The 17996-nt window shown below is 38.0% G+C and overlaps 1 protein-coding gene across 1 annotated transcript in view; it reads left to right on the plus strand.

The window, feature by feature from the left end:
- LOC148351486 (disheveled-associated activator of morphogenesis 1-like) overlaps positions 1-17996 on the plus strand; it is a 52000-nt gene that overhangs the window by 10172 nt on the left and 23832 nt on the right. Inside the window, exons 7-15 of the mRNA XM_088354321.1 lie at positions 1154-1267; positions 4206-4316; positions 5102-5205; positions 5283-5349; positions 8359-8476; positions 9675-9813; positions 10249-10307; positions 13602-13789; positions 16103-16345. Of these exons, the coding sequence (XP_088210447.1) occupies positions 1154-1267; positions 4206-4316; positions 5102-5205; positions 5283-5349; positions 8359-8476; positions 9675-9813; positions 10249-10307; positions 13602-13789; positions 16103-16345 (1143 nt within the window). The remainder of the gene's footprint in view (positions 1-1153; positions 1268-4205; positions 4317-5101; positions 5206-5282; positions 5350-8358; positions 8477-9674; positions 9814-10248; positions 10308-13601; positions 13790-16102; positions 16346-17996) is intronic.

Here is a 17996-nt window from a genome sequence, read left to right on the forward strand (position 1 = left end):
AAAGCACAAAGAAGAATAGAAACAACAGAGACTCAAAGTGGCCAAACCACATTGATTTTCTTTTGTTGTTTTTCGCCAGGCCTTTCGCAATGTTTTTGTTTTACGGTTTGGTTTCAGATTCAAAATATTTATTGTCCTCGTCAAAGAGCAATGAATCTTTGCTTGGAGCATCCAGTCATTGATTCACAGAAAAAGCAAAGACGCACAGAAAACCCAGAATAAATAGCGCTAAAACCCAATTCCCATAAAAACACTGGTATTAAAAGTGCAAAAATGGTGCCAGCAGCAAGATGGCGAAAAATCCTGTCAGTACCCTCTAGGTGAGCCTCTTGTTAAGTAAAATAATTTGTTTAAATCTACAAGTATTTAAAAAAAATCCCCGATTATATGATGGGTCATGCGCTGGATTTTCCGCACTATAAAGGCGCCCCCCCTACATATTACATATAAGGTGCATTAGACTATAAAGCACATGGACTTAAATTACAGTAAAGGTTAAGGTTAGACAATAAATGGAAGTGCCGTATTTGCACATTTCTAATCACTAAGAATATAGAGATTCCTCGGTTTTCGGATTACCGGGAGAAAAAGTGAAAACCCGCAAAGCAGCGTCACACATTTATGAAAGCCCCCTAAACTTAAACTTACCTAGAGATGACATCATTATTGACTGAGAGTATACAACTGTCACAAAATAACAATTGTTGATCAACAAATAATAATACACAAAAAATAATTGTAGTTGATTGAATAGTTTTATTGTCATTACACAAAAGTCAAACAAAACTGAAGGGCTTCTAATTTTAGTGTAAGAAATCAATTTAGCTCGCATCGGGTGTCCTCGAATGGAGACAGATCTCCGCGATGATTAAAGATACCAGATCTTATCCACTAGTCCACTAGTGGCAGACAAACAGACAAAGACTTTCTTTAAACAGCCCAAAGCCACCCGCTGATCTGTTTGAGGTGCGCTCTCTGTTTTATTTTTTGTTGTCATCGTTATTGCATACAGACTATTTGTTTTTCAAAACGCTTTACCAAGGCAAATTCCTCAATCCTCTACGTTTAGTGAATAAAAAAGATGTTCTTTTTTTTTATCTCTTAAGTAATCATTTCCATTGTGTCATGCCAATTTCCGCTATCTTGGCTACAGATTTCCGCCCTAGAGATTCTGGGTGCAGTATGTCTTGTGCCCGGAGGCCATAAGAAAGTACTTGAGGCCATGCTGCACTACCAGACCTTTGCCTCCGAGAGAACGCGCTTTCAGGTGAGATTATGTTTAATTACACATACAAACACAGCATTATCAATCTCATTTCATATCGTTTAATCAACTAACATGTGTTAGGACGTATCACTTGCAGAAAAATGATTGTACCGTATCTATATTGCACCTGGTTTCTTCATGCAACGAAAAGAACAGGCTTTTCTTTGGCATTATTAAATATTACATTAAGTCACAAAAAGGTTAAATGAATTTCCTGTCTCATTGAATAAGAATGAAATTTGCAAAAAAAATAATAATTTGTTAACTGAATAGGCATTGAATGCAATTATGTATTCAATGTATTCACCTGTTCAAATCCTATCTTTCTATCTATCTACCGTTGTCATACCCCTCAAGAGGGGTGACCGACAGCAAGACAAACACATACAATAACAAAGAAAATAAAAGGGGAAAAAAATAGCAAAAAACACACACACAAATATTTGAACAATGGCCAACCCAATTGCCCAAACACCCAAACAAGTTAGGCACCTCGGCACCTAAGTTGGTCAATTTCGTCCCTCCAGATGAAACGGGACACCAGAAAGGCCATGTCAGTCGTGTCAGGGTGACACAACACACTCTTTTGTTCAACAGCAGGGCCCGACAGCTTTCACTGGTTTACCCCTGCCGCATCATACGGGTGCCCAGCCCATCTTTAAGAACGCGTCCACAATCCCACTATCCTTTCACAACACCTCTCCACTCCTTTCTATCTCCAACAAGAGCTCTAGCTTCCATTTTATTTAGATCTCTTTCCTGCAGTGTTTTCATAACACCATCCATCCACGTCAATCGTGGCCTTCCTCTTGGTCTCCTCCCATTGACTTCTGCTCTGTAAATCCTCTTCAACATTCGCTCCTCATCCATCCTCTCCATGTGTCCAAACCAACCGAGTACTCTCTTATCAACACGCTTGCCCAGTTCCACGACGACTCCAGTTCTGTCTCTCACAATTTCATTTCTAAATCTACATAATTTGTCAATTGCCCTCACCTCTGCTCACCCTTTCTGCCCCAGCTGCCACTAGTTCCTTAATTAGTCCTCCTCATATTCAAGCACGTCATTCTCGTTCACTTCTTGTCAGTCCGTCAGCAAACCTCCGGACATGCAAGGCAAGCATTTTTGACGCTGGCTCCCGTTCTTTTCCTGACCTGTCCTGCCCAATCCCATCCCCTGTTTCCTGTATCAATCCCATGTCCCTGGCTTCCCGATCATCTTCGGTTACCTGACTTGTTCCGATCTCCGACCACACTCTGTTCTCCTGTCCCGGCTACCCGACTTGTTCAGATCTCCAACCATGCTCCGTCTCCCGTCCCGGCTACCCAACTTGTTCAGATCTCCAACCATGCTCCGTCTCACGTCCCGGCTACCCGACTTGCTTCCGATCTCCGACCATGCTCCGTCTCCCGTCCCGGCTGCCCGACTTGCTTCCGATCTCCGTCCACACTTCATTCGCAAGGGCTACCTGCTGCTCTTGCCCAGCGAGCACCCGATTATGGTCTTTTTCTCATCGCCCTGACTTCCCCGATCCCTCAATAAAGCATTGTGTGAAACGTTACGCATTTGGGTCCACTGCTCGTACCGGTCATGACAGGCATAGTACAGAGAGGAAGAGAATGGCGTCTGAAGGAAAGCGAATCAACATTGTTATTATCATTGTTATAATATAATAGTAATAATTGGAATTATTATAACTGTCACTAATTGTTATTATTGTCATTACTGGTGACTGAATGATATTAGGCGACTACTAACACTATAGAGTTAATAGAGGGGTAAAACTAAATTCATCTGGTAGGATAAAAACAGTGATGGAGGTGGTGATGATGGTGATGATAATAATGAAGAGACTGTATCCACAGAGCCAATGTGTCGAGAGGTGTTAGATGTTTGTAAATTCACAAAAGAGCTAACTGTGGGACAATTATTAATGAAGCCAAAGCGGATGGATTTAATAAGCATATGCTTCTTCCTACTCCCTTTCGAACATGTACGATAACATTGTTTGTGTATTTAGTTTTTTCTATTTGTTGTTTTGTTTTTGTTTTGTCATGTTCGAAATAAAAGTTTCATTCAGTCATTCATATGTGACTTAACTATTAGAAGTTATTCAGTATGGGATATTTTTCTCTACACAATTATTTATTTCACGGTGTTGCATAAATGCATCCATTTTGTTGGTGTCTCATTTATTACCATTGCTACATTTACTAACTGTGATCTTCTAACATAAAATGAAAGCGCAACTGAAGTTACAAAATTACGGCTAAATAAATGAAAAAGATAAAAGATAATAAATGAAGAAAGTATATAACCATGACTGAATATATTTCAATATTTCAACACTACTTACACTTACTAAGGCATTCAGCATTCTGGTAAATCAAAACCACATAGCCACGATAGATTATCAGATATGAAAGTTGCACCGCACACGCTGACATCCAAATGATATCCTCTGTCCAGTCAGTTCTTTTGATGGTTTTGCAGCCTACATCCCGTTTGAAAAGGCCTTTTCTACCGAGAATTTCAAAAAAATTACATTACATCTCGTGCATCCGTAAGCACAACAGCTAGGATTGTAGTTTTTTTTAAAAATGCGACTCAATAAAAATGCAACTCAACATTCAAATCTTCACTCGCTCCATTCAAAGTCGTACGTTTTGGGTCAGCAATGTGCATACATTCTGTGGCGATCGGGTGATGACGTAGGCCTGTCTATAAGGAGCTTGATAAAGAGATGCAGGTGTGAAGAGTGAATAAACACAGGTGGATGACTCTCTTTCAGGTTGGCACCCTCTAGGGGGGAATGTTGTGCTAGAACTTTTAAGCAACAGTATTCTTCAGAGAAAAAAAAATAAAGCGGCTGAGATTTTGTATTATTTGAATTTGTTTTGAAAATATGTTAATGTCTTCTTTTCTGTCTTGTATCCAGACTCTAGTGACAGACCTGGACAGATCGACAGGTCGATACAGAGATGATGTTAACTTAAAGACTGCTATTATGTCCTTCATCAATGCAGTGCTGAGCCAAGGACCAGGCGAGGTAAATACGGCAATCCAAACTTTTCACAAAGCGGCCTAAATTTGGTAAGCTGAATATTTGTGAGGGCAAACTATTCAGCCTGTCATGCTTTGAACAGTCTTGATAAGTTCACCCTCCATGAAAGGTTTGCCGTGCCTGATGATTAACGTCGCTACTTTGTAGCTCGCCTATGTGGCTGCCCAGACTATTACAGAATAAAAACCATTATCACACCATCCCCTGATCTAAAACCTACATGTGGGCAAGGAAAAACTAAAAACCTCAGCATGAGGAAAATGAAGAAACCTTGATAAGGGGCTGCACATGAGGTAACCCCCTTTCCAGGATGACCTGGCTGCAATGGAAGTAGTGTTAACAAACAATAAATATAGTATAATATAAAATAAAGAATAAAATAAAAAGGATGACCAGGTTGCAATGGATGTAGGATTAACAAACAATACACAGACTGTGTTAACATGAACTATAAAGTCATTCGTAAGCTATAGAATATAAGTGGGTTTTTAAGATAGATAGATAGATAGATAGATAGATAGATAGATAGATAGATAGATAGATAGATAGATAGATAGATAGATAGATAGATAGATAGATAGATAGATAGATAGATAGATAGATAGATAGATAGATAGATAATATGCAAATGTGGGGGTGTGGTTTAATGTGGGCTTTTACTCCCCTGGGTGGAGTTAAAGAGCCCCATGGCATGAGGAAGAAATAATCTCCTCATATAAAATCTTTTCTTTTTTGTATTGTCTTTTTTGTGAATGTGTGTTTGTCTCCAGAACAGTTTGGAATTCCGTATCCACTTGCGCTATGAGTTCCTGATGTTGGGCATTCAGGCAGTCATTGATAAACTTCGCTCCCATGACAATGAAACACTGGACAGGTGCAACATCCCGGAAATCTTTTTACAATATAAACTAGGGAGCTACCTTCTTACCATGTCCATTTGTTTTCTTTCAGACATTTGGACTTTTTTGAAATGCTGAGATATGAAGATGAGCTTCTGTTGTCCAAACGCTTTAATGTTGTAAGTTGTGGTAATTCTCTGAACTATGAGGGTCAAATCCTTTTCCGCATCCCTAGGATTTAAAACATATTTCTCATAAATTTCTATTTCCCAAAAGGCAGAATTAGGACAAACTCCGACCACTAAAAGGTGCTGTCAAAGTTCCCAAAATTCGTTTTGGTTTTACAATCATAAATGTATAGTTTTTATGGAAATGAGCAAGTATTTCGAACAAGTGAATATATAAAATTGAATCTCTCTCTCTCTCTCTCTGTATGTGATATATATATATATATATATATATATATATATATATATATATATATATATATATATATATATATATATATATATATATATATATATATATATATATATATATATATATATATATATATATATATATATGGGCAAAAACTAAGAAAGTCATAGCCATAAAGTTTGTTTTTCAACATCAAAAATATGAAAGCCACAAGTCATGCAATGCATATTGTACCACGCGATACTCAAAATGTTGGAACAAAATAGTATGTCCCCAGCAATTTAGGATCTATTAAAAGGGAATGATCGCATTTATGAAGAGTAAAAATTGGCGATCAAAGTGGCTGAAACATTCCTGCTGTAATTCATATTTAAAATTGGCACCGCACAGCCTGAGTTTGTTTAAGGTTGTGTAAATACAATGATACATTTTATTTTTGGTAACCTGACCGCATACTGAGAGACAACTTCTAGCTGTATCATTGCTATATGCTTTTAGTTTATATTATTTACCCAAAAATCTTGATTAAACGATTTGCACAGAATATGGTCAAACAAATTATGGTTCTAGCAGATACTAGATAGATAGATATGTCATAAAGTAGAATTTTTTCAAACGTGTCATTATCACGGCAGTGTGGCATTGTGGTTGAGTGTTAAGAATATAAGTGGGTACCAAATATTGCGGTCAATTGATATAATTAAATAGTTGACTCATTTACTTGCAGGGATGGGTTTGATATACTGTATCTATTGAACTTATTCTGCTTAATTATGGTCGTAAGTAGTGAGTACCATATTTTAACAAGAAAAAGGATAAAAACAGACATTTATGTAAAGGTGGCTGCACATTATATGGGATGATTATTGTACAATTTTCGCGTTTCATTTCTTTATTTTAATTGAAACAAACTTACCAATACTAAAAAAAAGAAAATAATGTCTGAGTGAATCCCTTTGGATCAGAACTGATCACCATTTGCTTGTTAGAATTATTTAGTACATGATGATTTGAAAGGCTTAATTGATAATTCCCCCAAAATATTTTGGGGCCGGGTTGCCTATAAGCTTTGGCTTCATCTCTCTATGTGAAAAACTTGTATGCATAGATAATCCTTCTGAATTATACACTGGAAATCAAAATTAGAGAATAAATAATAAAAACCAAAACATTTTGGAATAATACCATTTTCACTTTTCTACATTTAAATGAAATTGTATTGCGTCTATATCTTGGTACTACAAAACTTCTTTCAAAAAATGACTAGAGGCATTTAAAAAAAAAATATTTTAGGAAACGCACTGACAAAAATTAAATAACACACTGATCAATTTTAGAGAACAATTGGCATGTTTTTTTTTTAAGGGTTACAACAGTCAATAATTAGTAAGACGTTGGCAGGCTTCTCCTATGAATGACTTCATCACATCTGCGGCCACAGGATCGCACTAGTCTCTCACACTACTCTGGTGTGATTTTGGTCCATTCTTCTTCCAGCCTCCTACACATTTCAGAGATTGTATGGCTTTCCTAACCATAACTTTGTTACCAAGGATTTTCCAGATGTTCTTTATCGGGTTGAGATCAGGAATCTGGGCATCTCATGCTATTAATTCAATTTTTTTCAACTTCAAGCAAATGTTTTACCCGTTTTGTTGTGTGACATGGATCATTGTCCTGCATGAATACTACAGGCTGATTTGGAGATGAACGCAAGTCAGAAACCATGTGCTGTTGAGGAAGATTCTGATACACATTTGCATTTACTCGGTCATGTAGCTGTCCAAAAGGCCCAACTTCTGCTGCAGAAAACATACCCCACCACGTGACACTTCCTCCCCTACCTGTCACTGACTTTTTTTTTGACACACTTTGGGTTAAATCTTTCTCCAATGTGTTGCCAAACATACTGCTTCCCATCAGACACCAAAAAATTGAATTTACTTTCATCACTAAAGTGAACTCTGGTCCAGTTCTCCTATGTCTGCACAACATGCTCCTCAGCAAAGCTCTGTCTAGCTTTTGATTTTTTTCGCTAATTATAGATTTGATCACTGCAGTGTTGGCCTTCAGTCCAAATGCTCTTAAACGGCGAGACACTGTATCAGCGCGACGGATCTTTACCATGTTCAGCACTGAAATGACAAGCAATTCCAGGTGCAGTGTGGAAACAACTACCCATTGACATCCTCTGCAGTGACCTGTCCCATCTTTCATGGACGACTAGCCTTCTAGGGCAAATTGAATGAGTTTGTAGTTTTGTAAAGATTCAATATTCTTGAAATCACAGATTTGAATGATCAACTTGTCTTGTTATGGTTGATAGGGTCATCCCTTTTGTTTTCACCTGGACAACCTGCTACCGAAAGGCTTTCTGTCACTTTAGAACGGCCCTCCATCTTGCAAAGTCGGTGAAAATGGCAGTTAGAATGCTAGTTAAATAGGGTTTGACGGATGATAAAGAAAATTAGCACTATGTGCTAGATTAGCAACATTAAGTGGGAGGCACCTGAAAGTGTTCTCTAATTTTGATCAGGGCATTTTTGGCAGAATACAGTTTTTCTTTTGTTTAAATTCCTTATCCATTTTTTTAAAAAGTGTTGCAGTAGGATGGTATAGCCACAACAAAATAAACTGTTGAGCAGTAAAGATGGCATTTTTTCACAATTATTCAATTGTTTATAAATTGTCCTCTAATTTTGATTTTCAGTGTATATAACGACTGATGTTGAATTAAGTCACATTTATGATGCTATCACTGCTTTCAGGTTCATATTGAAACCAAGAGTGCAAGCCAGATGTTTGAATTGATCAAGAAACATCTGTCCCACACGGAAGCATACCCTCACCTGATGTCTACATTGAAGCATTGTCTCATGATGCCATGTCAGTCTTTCCATCGTCATGCTATTGATTTAACCGATACAGTGCATTATGAAAGTATTCACAGCAACTCACTTTTTACACATTTTGTTGTGTTACATTATTTCAAAATATAATTTCCCCCTCAAGGTTTTACGCATAACAACCCATCATAGCAACTTGAAAAAATTGAGAATTTTTGCAGAATTATCAAAACAAAAACAATTAAGAAACCACCTGTGTGTATGCACAGTAATACCTCGGTAATTGATCGTAATCTCTTCGAGATCTGTGCTCTAACAATAAATTGTTCGATTTCCGAAACATTCTTTCCTATTACAAAGTAATGGTATTTATTTTCATACGTACTAGGGATAAGTTCAGTAATCTGTGTCCTTATTTGGACAGGGTTCAGTATACAGGAGGTCAGGGGCCAAGGAAAGAACTTTGTTCCGACATTCAGGCAAAGTGTCGATTGTCCAGTAAACTCACTCAGCAAAGGCAACAGTCCAAGGGTTCACTAGGTAGTACTCGCGATTGAGAAGGGCAGGCAAGTGTTTGGTGGACTGGGAAAAACAAGGATGTGAGAACAGAGCTTAGTACATGACAAGATAGGCAACAAACTAGCACAGTTCCAAAGAAGCATACTGTTTAAATAGTGATGAGGGAAAAGTGTGATTGGAGGGTAATCAGGACAAGTGACACTAGGTGTGGGGTACAAATTAGAGCCAGGAAGTGAGTGACCAAATAAGGTAAGATGTATGCCGATCTCACAGGATTTTCTCCAGGCACAAATTGGAGAAAGCTTGCCAAATGAACGAAAAGAGTTACAATTAGGACTCTTCTTAGAGCTGGCATGCCATTAAAACTGAGTTATTGAGTTTTTGAGAAATGCCTTAGTCAGGGAGGTGACTAAGAACCCGATGGTCACTTTGTCAGAGCTTATTTCTAGATGTTATTATTTGAAATTCTCTCTATATATGCATTGACATCAGTGGTGGACTCTGTCAAGCTTTTGTGTTGTTTAGGCATTGGTAATATGTCAGAACAGCACTATTTTCAGTACACGTACATTCACTGGTCCGTGTCTGTATCATCATAATGAAGGCACACCCCAAGAACGTGATTTCAATGAAAACCCTCTATACAGTACTTTTTGAATGCACTGTTTTAGATGCTTAAATCAACAGCTCATCATTTGCCTACTGCTGTCTGTTCACAGTTAAGCAAAGTACAACCATGATTCAATATTGGGTGCTGTTGGATCGGATTGTTCAACAGCTGGTTCTACAGACAGACAACGGGGAAAACCCAGATGTTGCTCCCCTAGAAGACTTCAATGTGAAAAATATTGTTCGAATGTAAGTTGCATCTGGGATTTTGTTTAATACTGACTTTACTTCTACCATTCTTCCACATGTGTTACTAAAGGTTAGCACACAAAGAAAAGAAAAAAACAAATTCAGGTTTGTTCAACAGAGCTTACTTAGGGATCCTTCCGGCAGTTCAGCCTGTATTATCCATTCTTAACAGTTTGTGATTTTGTGTTTAGGGTAATTATTATGTAGGTGAACAAACAGGAATCTTGTTTGAAGAAGAAAACAACAACAGTTATTTTAGAGGATTTTTTTTTTTGTTTGAGTTATTTAATTTAAGTGTGGGACATTAAATTAGTTATGCGTGCAGTTGATTTATTTACCAAGTAACTGATCTTGATGGGAAAATAATGTACAATTAAATGTTTGTATCACAAAGCAATGTGTTCAAAACTTCTCTGCTTCTGTTTTGTCCAAAAGGTTAGTGAAAGAAAATGAAGTCAAAAAGTGGAAAGACCAAGCCGATTCAATGAGAAAAGGTAAGAAATCAACAAAAACGTGACTTCCTTGCTGTTTGACATGAATTGAGACAGCTGCGTAGCAATCACGACTTATAAACACAAACAGCGTTTTCACTCAGGTTACATGTGATAGATAAAAGCGGGCGTATTTGTTTTTCCTTTGAAATAGTCTCAAATTACTATTTTATGGGAACAATTACTTCTACAATTGACAAAACAATCCTAAGAAAAGTTAAACTGTGCAAATAGGGATCACCAACCTTTTTGAAGATGAGGGCTCCTTTTTTTGTATAATTGTTCAATTCAATTAGCATGGCGAGATACACGTTTTGCATGCATTTGCAATAAATCTTCTTGTGATCATGATCACTTGATGATTTGCCACCTTTACAAATGTGTACCCAAATGCAGGGAAGCCGGAGTGCAGGCCAACAAAGGATGGTATTTATTAACATAAACCAGGAACCAAGAAAAACAAAACTGGACTTAAATGAACTAACAAAGTGTCCAAAGCAGGAACATAAAACACTCCCTGACATGGTGAAAAAAGACAGGATATAAGTAGCAAATGCAAAGAACTGGCGCAATGTGGTCTCCAAGCAGTCAATATACGATATTTGGATAATTAGGAACAAGGGTGTGGAGATTTGGGCTCAGGTGGGTATAGTTCATCACCCCGCATCCATTTTGGCGCTTGATCCTGACATTAACCCCTTTCTGAACGGCCAGATGCCGGACGGCCAGGAAAAAAAAAAGATCACAGGCTGCAAGCGAACAGACTTTCCTACCAGAACAGGGAACGGCAGAAGGTCCATGCTGAAAAACAAGGCCAAAAGCAGTCAAGGGCTGCTCTATTAGCCGCCGGGGCAGGGACCTTCTCGCTACGAGGACAAGGGGCAGTCAAGCGTCCTTCCCCTTCCCTGCTGGTAAAGGGACCTAAAACGATTAAGTGACCTCGTCGCCAGGACAAGGACCTTTTTGACTCAAGGACAGGGACTGGAAGGGCCCCTCCCCTCCCCGTTGGGACTGGATACACAAGGGATCATGGGACCCTTCCCTCACCGCCCGGACAGGTTACGGAAGCGGCTTAGGGATCCGGTCATTATGTCACATTTGTGGAAGTGGACCCAAAATGCAAGGAAGCCAGAATATCGGCAGGTGTGCATATCATATGAGGGCATTCATTAACATAAAACAAGAACAAACAAAAACAAAGTCTTAAGAAAACTAGCAAAATGTCCAAAACGGAAACAAAAACAAACCTTACATGAACACAGAAGACAGGATGAAAGTTGTAAATGCAATGACCCGGCGCAATGTCCTGTCCAAACAGTCAGTATAAAGTCCTGGGATAACTAGGGACACGTGTGTGCAGTACAGCAACCTCCCTCCAGTTTGGTGCCTGTTGTAACGATGTTCTTATTATGTTTTCATGATGCATGGATCCCTTAACTGCCTGGGTTATCGTTTACCACTTCCTGTGGTGTGTCTTGGGTTTGTACACCCTGGCACTGCCTATTCCACCCCAAGCAGTTGTTTTGGGGTTGGGGTTTGCTACCAGGTGCAACAAAAATTCCTGGTTTTCATGTTTCCGGTAGAAGAGGAAGCCTACTGATCTGACTCAGACACAGCACCTTTATCATCTGGTCGGCATTGTTTTCTTTTGAAACACGTTCTCCGTTTAAAAAACAACATTACGGTAATTTGAATCAGCGTAAATACATTAACCACTGTATCATATAAACGTGCCTTTTTTAAATACTGGTAGATCTTTTTTATTTTATTTTACGTAACATGAGCCTTACCTAGAATGAGCTGACAACATTGTCCGCCATCTTGCTGCTATGGGTACCTAAAGACCCCAAAATCGTATGCTTGTGTGTCGAAGAAGTCGGACAAGGCCGGTCAAGTAAGTTAGCTTTAAAATGGTGCAGTTTGGTCACCTTGAGTCTCCGTAGTAGGTATTCTTCCTTGTGCTTTGTAACGTTGTCCCTTTAAAGTAGGCTTACCACTAAAATGTCTTTCTTGTGTAAAGCCACTGGGTGATTTACATATATGAATTATAAGCTAACTTTAAAAATATTTTTTGAAAGAATTGCTCATTTATTTAAAGACACTAACCATGTCAATTATTTTTCGTGTCAGTTGGAAATCAAATTTCTTAGGAAATCACAACGAATCATTGGTTAGTCCTAATCATAAATTGTACGTGGGGCTACTCAGGTGTTCTTAGGGTGCACTATGTTAGTGACCCCTGCATTAGAGGGTATCTACAGAGGTTTAACCGCACTTTTTGATCTGGCTATTGTGTCATGAAGACAACATCACATTTAAACAAATAACAACGAATGTTATGTCCTTATGATTGATTCAATTTTTGCTAAATCCTCTCATATAGCAGGGCTCGGAAACCTATGGCTTGCGAGCCATGTACGGCCCCTTTCATGAGTACATAATAAAACTTGTACAATTTTTCAATGTACAACTTCACGGAGAGCCGTCCGTTCAGTCCAGTATATACAACGCACAATTTTAGGGTCAAAGTGTCATACCAACAGACCCCGTTGTGGCTGTATATAACAAAGTAATCCTTTAAATGGAAGCGGATTAAACAATTTATGTTCATTGATAAGACAAGATGGAAAGCCAAACAACAAGCCTTACCTCAAAACAAATGTTTTACCTGGCGCTCTAGCAAAGACCGTAGAGCAATTTTATTGGGTGAGCTGTAGGAATGGGTGGAGCTGTTCACGGCCCGCACACAATTATTTTCCTTTGCCCAGCGCCGTCTGCACTAAAGGTAAATACCATACGTTGGTATCTTCGACTGCAGTATATTGTGACAATTCTACAAATAACTTTGCTTGCACCTTGTTTTGAAACAATTCTTTAGAACAAAAATGACAAATGTCAAAATGAGCCTTAACAGTCTGAAGAAACTTACTACTCTTAAGTGGTATTATTATATTGATATGGGAAACAGGCTCCGGCATAATTTATCATTCATAGACGTAATCAAATCATCTAACATCACACAGTGTAATAAAATGTGTGGAAAAATTAGCTACAGTCAAGAGAGCAGGTTTGGCGGTTTTGTTGCATTTTGTCTTAAAATAAAATATTTTTACTATTATGGCGCTTTGGGTCAAAAAGGTTCCTGACCCCTGTTCCACAGTTTGCTTTCCACTGCTAAACTTGAAAGTGTGAACTATGTATGTAATGGTCAAATTCATGAAGGTAAATTACCTGTTTACGTGTATATTCAATCTAGAATTAGTTTCATACTTTAAAATATTGAATATTTCCTCCCAGATCATCATGAACTGAAACAACGTCTCGAAAAGAAAGAAAGGGAGTGTGAGGCTAAGAATAAGGAGAAAGAAGACTTGATGGCCATGCTGGACAAGTTGAAAGACAAACTGGAGCGAGAGTGCAACACACATAAACAAGCACAACAACAACTTCTGGACCTGTCTGCTCGCCTGCAGCAACTTAGCGCTGTATGTTTACAACACAAAATGGACACTCACATGTAATACATTTTATTTGTATGTACTTATGCACTGTTAAAGTATTCTCTTTTGGCTGTCAGGGTTTTTTTCAAGAATGAAAAAACAGAAACCTTACAAATTACATTTCAACATTAAAAAATAGAATCATTGGGAAAAGCTAAATGCTAATCGACCCAAAAGGCTTGTAAATAGAACAAAAATATATATTGGGAAGATGATCTTTGTTTGTGAATGCATATTTTAATATTTTACCATAGACCAGATACATAAGACGTGGATTTATGGCTGCACATGCACCATGGGAGCAGGAAGCTAGCAGGACAGGATACTCCGTTGTGACAGCAAGCATAAAATATTTCATTCAACATCCATTTTTTTGCTAACTGTGCACTTAAACAGGCGAGTCGTTTCTTTTTAAATGAAAGTGGAATAAGAAAGCTTGATGCGGTTGAGAAAATGGTCAGAACGCTTTTTTTCAGCCACTTTTTACCCAGGAGGAGGACCTCTTGAAGCTCATCTTCCAAACACAACTTTATTTATCTTTATAGTCAAGTCATGTTTATTTGTATAGCCCTTAATCACAAATAGTCTCAAAGGGCTGCACAGACAACAGAATATCAACGCCTAATGTGTAGCTTTGTTTTTCAGTACTATGCTTTATTATTCAGCCTGCTTTGTAACGTTATAGAGCACATTATTTTTTTAACCGTTTATTTTTCAGTTTCAAAACAATACAGGCTACTTATAGAAGCCTTAAACATACTTATATAAACCTTAAACATAAATTCCATACAAAATTAGCACTGAAGCAACTTACGAAAAAATTCAACTTACGAACCAACTCGTTTGTAAGTCGGGCAGCGTCTGCAGTATGTTTTATTCCAAAACGCAAACTACTTCTACTAGTTCCATGTCTAATCTCATTGCATACAATGTTTCACAACGTGACATCAATGGCAATAAAGGCAATTTTAATTCTACTCGCCGAGTAAAAATAAGCCAAGAGTTGCTGTGAGTCCCACTTAATTGGGATGCACAAAGCTAATAACATGGCTAGCAGTAGCAGTCGGAGAAAAAATGCTTAAAACACGATTTGAAAAAAACAAACACAAACACACAATAAATAGTCTTACCGATGCGGCCACTCAGGGCTTTGAGCGAGGATCCAAAATATTTCTTAGTGATGGCATCTACAAGTTGCAGACGAATCCGGAGCATATTTTGTTTTCAACATTCAAAACACCTACCCAGTTTCGGTCGCTTTGGGTGCACATAGAAGCAAGACTGGAGTTAAACACAGCGGCGACTTCTAAACAGGGATTTCACAAACTAAAAGAATTACAAATTTCTTAACTTGTGATTTTTTTTTTTCATGAAAATTGTATGATTGTAATGTATTTTGCTTAGTATTCAAATCAATGTTTTTGTTTGTTTTTTGCTGAAGGAAAGTTTTTTTATACCACAGGCCTATTTTTGACCATTCTCTAATAATACATTGATTTCTAGTCCCCTCATTTACGAAGGATCAATCCAAACATCTATATTATCTATGCTAAGCAAATACTTGGATCAGATCGATACTATCGCCTGGCATCAATAATGTGCTTCTCCAACAATTTTTTGAAAGCCCCGCTTCTCTATGGAGATAGCACAGCCTTATTCTCCCTCACCCAGCGCCCTCGGCCACTCTTTAAGTTTATGCCTGAATTGTGACTGACAGGAACACATTTAGCACCTCTCCCTATCTGGTTTGCTGCTGCATCTTACCTACCAGACTGAAGGGGAGGGACAAATCTGTGTTCACACCCCAAGCCAGAAGCTAAAAATGACCTAGGTAGAAGACTTTAATTTCGAAATGTTGTGCAATTAAAGGATTTTATTTCTCTATTTGACATTGTTATACAGTATTTGTATTTTCGCGACAGTATTATTTTTGGTTCTTTCTCTCTTGTCTTTTGTCCTGAAATAGTTGTCATATGAATAATTATATGTATTATTTAAACTGTTAAATTTTGCAATGTAGTTATTTCATAAAAGATAAACATTTTAGTGCCTAAAATCTTTGTAGTGTGTTTACCTTAAATATAAACTCACTCAAGGAGGGTAGGGTGTCAAAAATTGAACGATCATGAAGTTTCCAAGAAAAAATGTTGGTATCAGATCATTATTGATCAATACTAACAAGTATTTAATGTATTAGATAGATACCAAAATTCTTAGTATCGCGAACCCCAACATTTAACTTAGATGTTGCAGTGTACATGATTCAAATTGTAATAACATCATTCTTCTTCTAATCAGACACCAAGTGTTCCAGGTGGACCTCCATTGACAGCAGGAAGTTTGTCTTCCCTTCTTCCGTCACCTGCTCTTCCTCCGCCTCCTCCGCCACCGGGAGGCCCGCCAACTTTTGGTATTGGTTCATTTGCTCCTCCTCCTCCTGCACCTCCTCCTCCAGGAGCTCCTCTTGGAATTGTAAAGCAAAAAAACATTCCCCGACCAACAAACCCAATGAAGTCATTCAACTGGAGCAAGCTACCTGAGGTACAAACATTGTTGTCGGATCTAATAGTGATATTTGAAATGTGTGCAGGTGTAAGTGTACATGGCTTAACTCTGTGTGTGTATGTATATATGTGCACCTTGGAATAAATATGAGAGGCCAGTTAAGAAGTCTGGATGTGTTGAGTATGGATGTCATTGAATGAGTTTATCCTCCCTACCTTGTTACTGCACACTCATTGACTCACTTGTACTTCGATTCATATTTATTCAGTTCTTCTATGTCCTGAATCACCAATATTTGAGCTAGTTCAGGGGTTCCATTAGGTTTGATATATAATTTACAGTACTTACCCCGATATCCTGTATTCTATTTTATTTCTTTAAGAATCTAGCTTTTTAAGCTAGTTTAACATTTAATCAATTATACATTAGTTCCTTTGAGCTTTCTCCCCTGCTTCATCAGTTCTCTGTTATTCCCTTTGGTAAATCTTCTTTCTCATTGAGGGTGACAAGCTTCAATTGAGTCCATGTTCGGTTTTACGTTTTTAGATGTTAGGTACTCCACCACCTGTTGTTCCGCAGAGTTAGCGTCTTTGCCGGTGCCAGTAGCCACTGCCTTTGCATACGAGTGAGGTTTGGTCTTTAGCCTGGTACCAATTACATCAATTACTCTTGAGTATTGCTCAAGATCTTCCCCTTTTTTTCGGGAGTAGCAATGTTCCTGTCCTGGTCCACAACACTTACTCGCATCTCCTTTACTTCTGTCAACAGATCAAGTATCATGTTTCATTTTGTTATAATTTCGTTACACTAATATGTTTAACACTAAGAAATACAACGTGGTCAAGCTCAGGGATGGACAGAATTATAATTAGAGCTTGTTTTATTAAACAGTGGCTGAAGGTTTCCACTGTCCCATTACCTAACAAACATTTTACCAACTAGGCTTATTTTTAAAAAATAATGTTTTGTTCATGAACACATACATTTATGCCAGGGGTCTTGAAGTCAATTGAGTTGAGGGCTGCTGGAGCTAGGGTCTGGGTAAGGTTGGGCCCAATTGGGTTTCCCACAAGAACATTTCTGATTAAAAAACAAAATCCACTGTCCTCGAATATCTTTTTCAAAAAATGCTTCACAAAATAAGATCTAGAAATATAAAATATCAATAATTAATGTGAAAATATATCAATCAGTAATAGATAAATCCATAATTTGCGTGGGCTGCACATCAAAGGGACAGTGTGTATTATTTGATCACTAGATGTTGCTTTATGGTGCCGTGCAATCGGAAATGAGAGCTTAAAAGAAAGAAGATGAACTGCAGTGACCTAAAGTGACCGAACCACAACATCTTTAAAAAAAAAAGAAAAAAGCTTGGCATAAACAGTGGAAAAAATAGATTTTGTTTTTGTTTTTGGGGTTAGCTATATCAGCAAGATGATCAACAATAATGTCAGGTTCTTCTAAGTGAGGCTATTGGTATTTAAAATAAAGGTACATTTCTCTACCTATGAGTATTTTAAAATATGGGCGTTTTTTTTTTCATTGTTCATGTAGTTTTCCTTATTTTTTAAATTATATTTTTTCCCACCAGGAGGCGATTATTAATACACACTGTCTCTTTAGACTTTCAAGACAGGGGCCTAGAACCATAACCACTCTGGCTGCAATTGGCCCCGGGCCACAA

Source organism: Urocampus carinirostris, chromosome 15, assembly GCF_059441175.1.
Source record: "Urocampus carinirostris isolate Australia breed hairy pipefish chromosome 15, RoL_Ucar_1.0, whole genome shotgun sequence".
Classification (NCBI taxonomy): Eukaryota; Metazoa; Chordata; class Actinopteri; order Syngnathiformes; family Syngnathidae; genus Urocampus; species Urocampus carinirostris.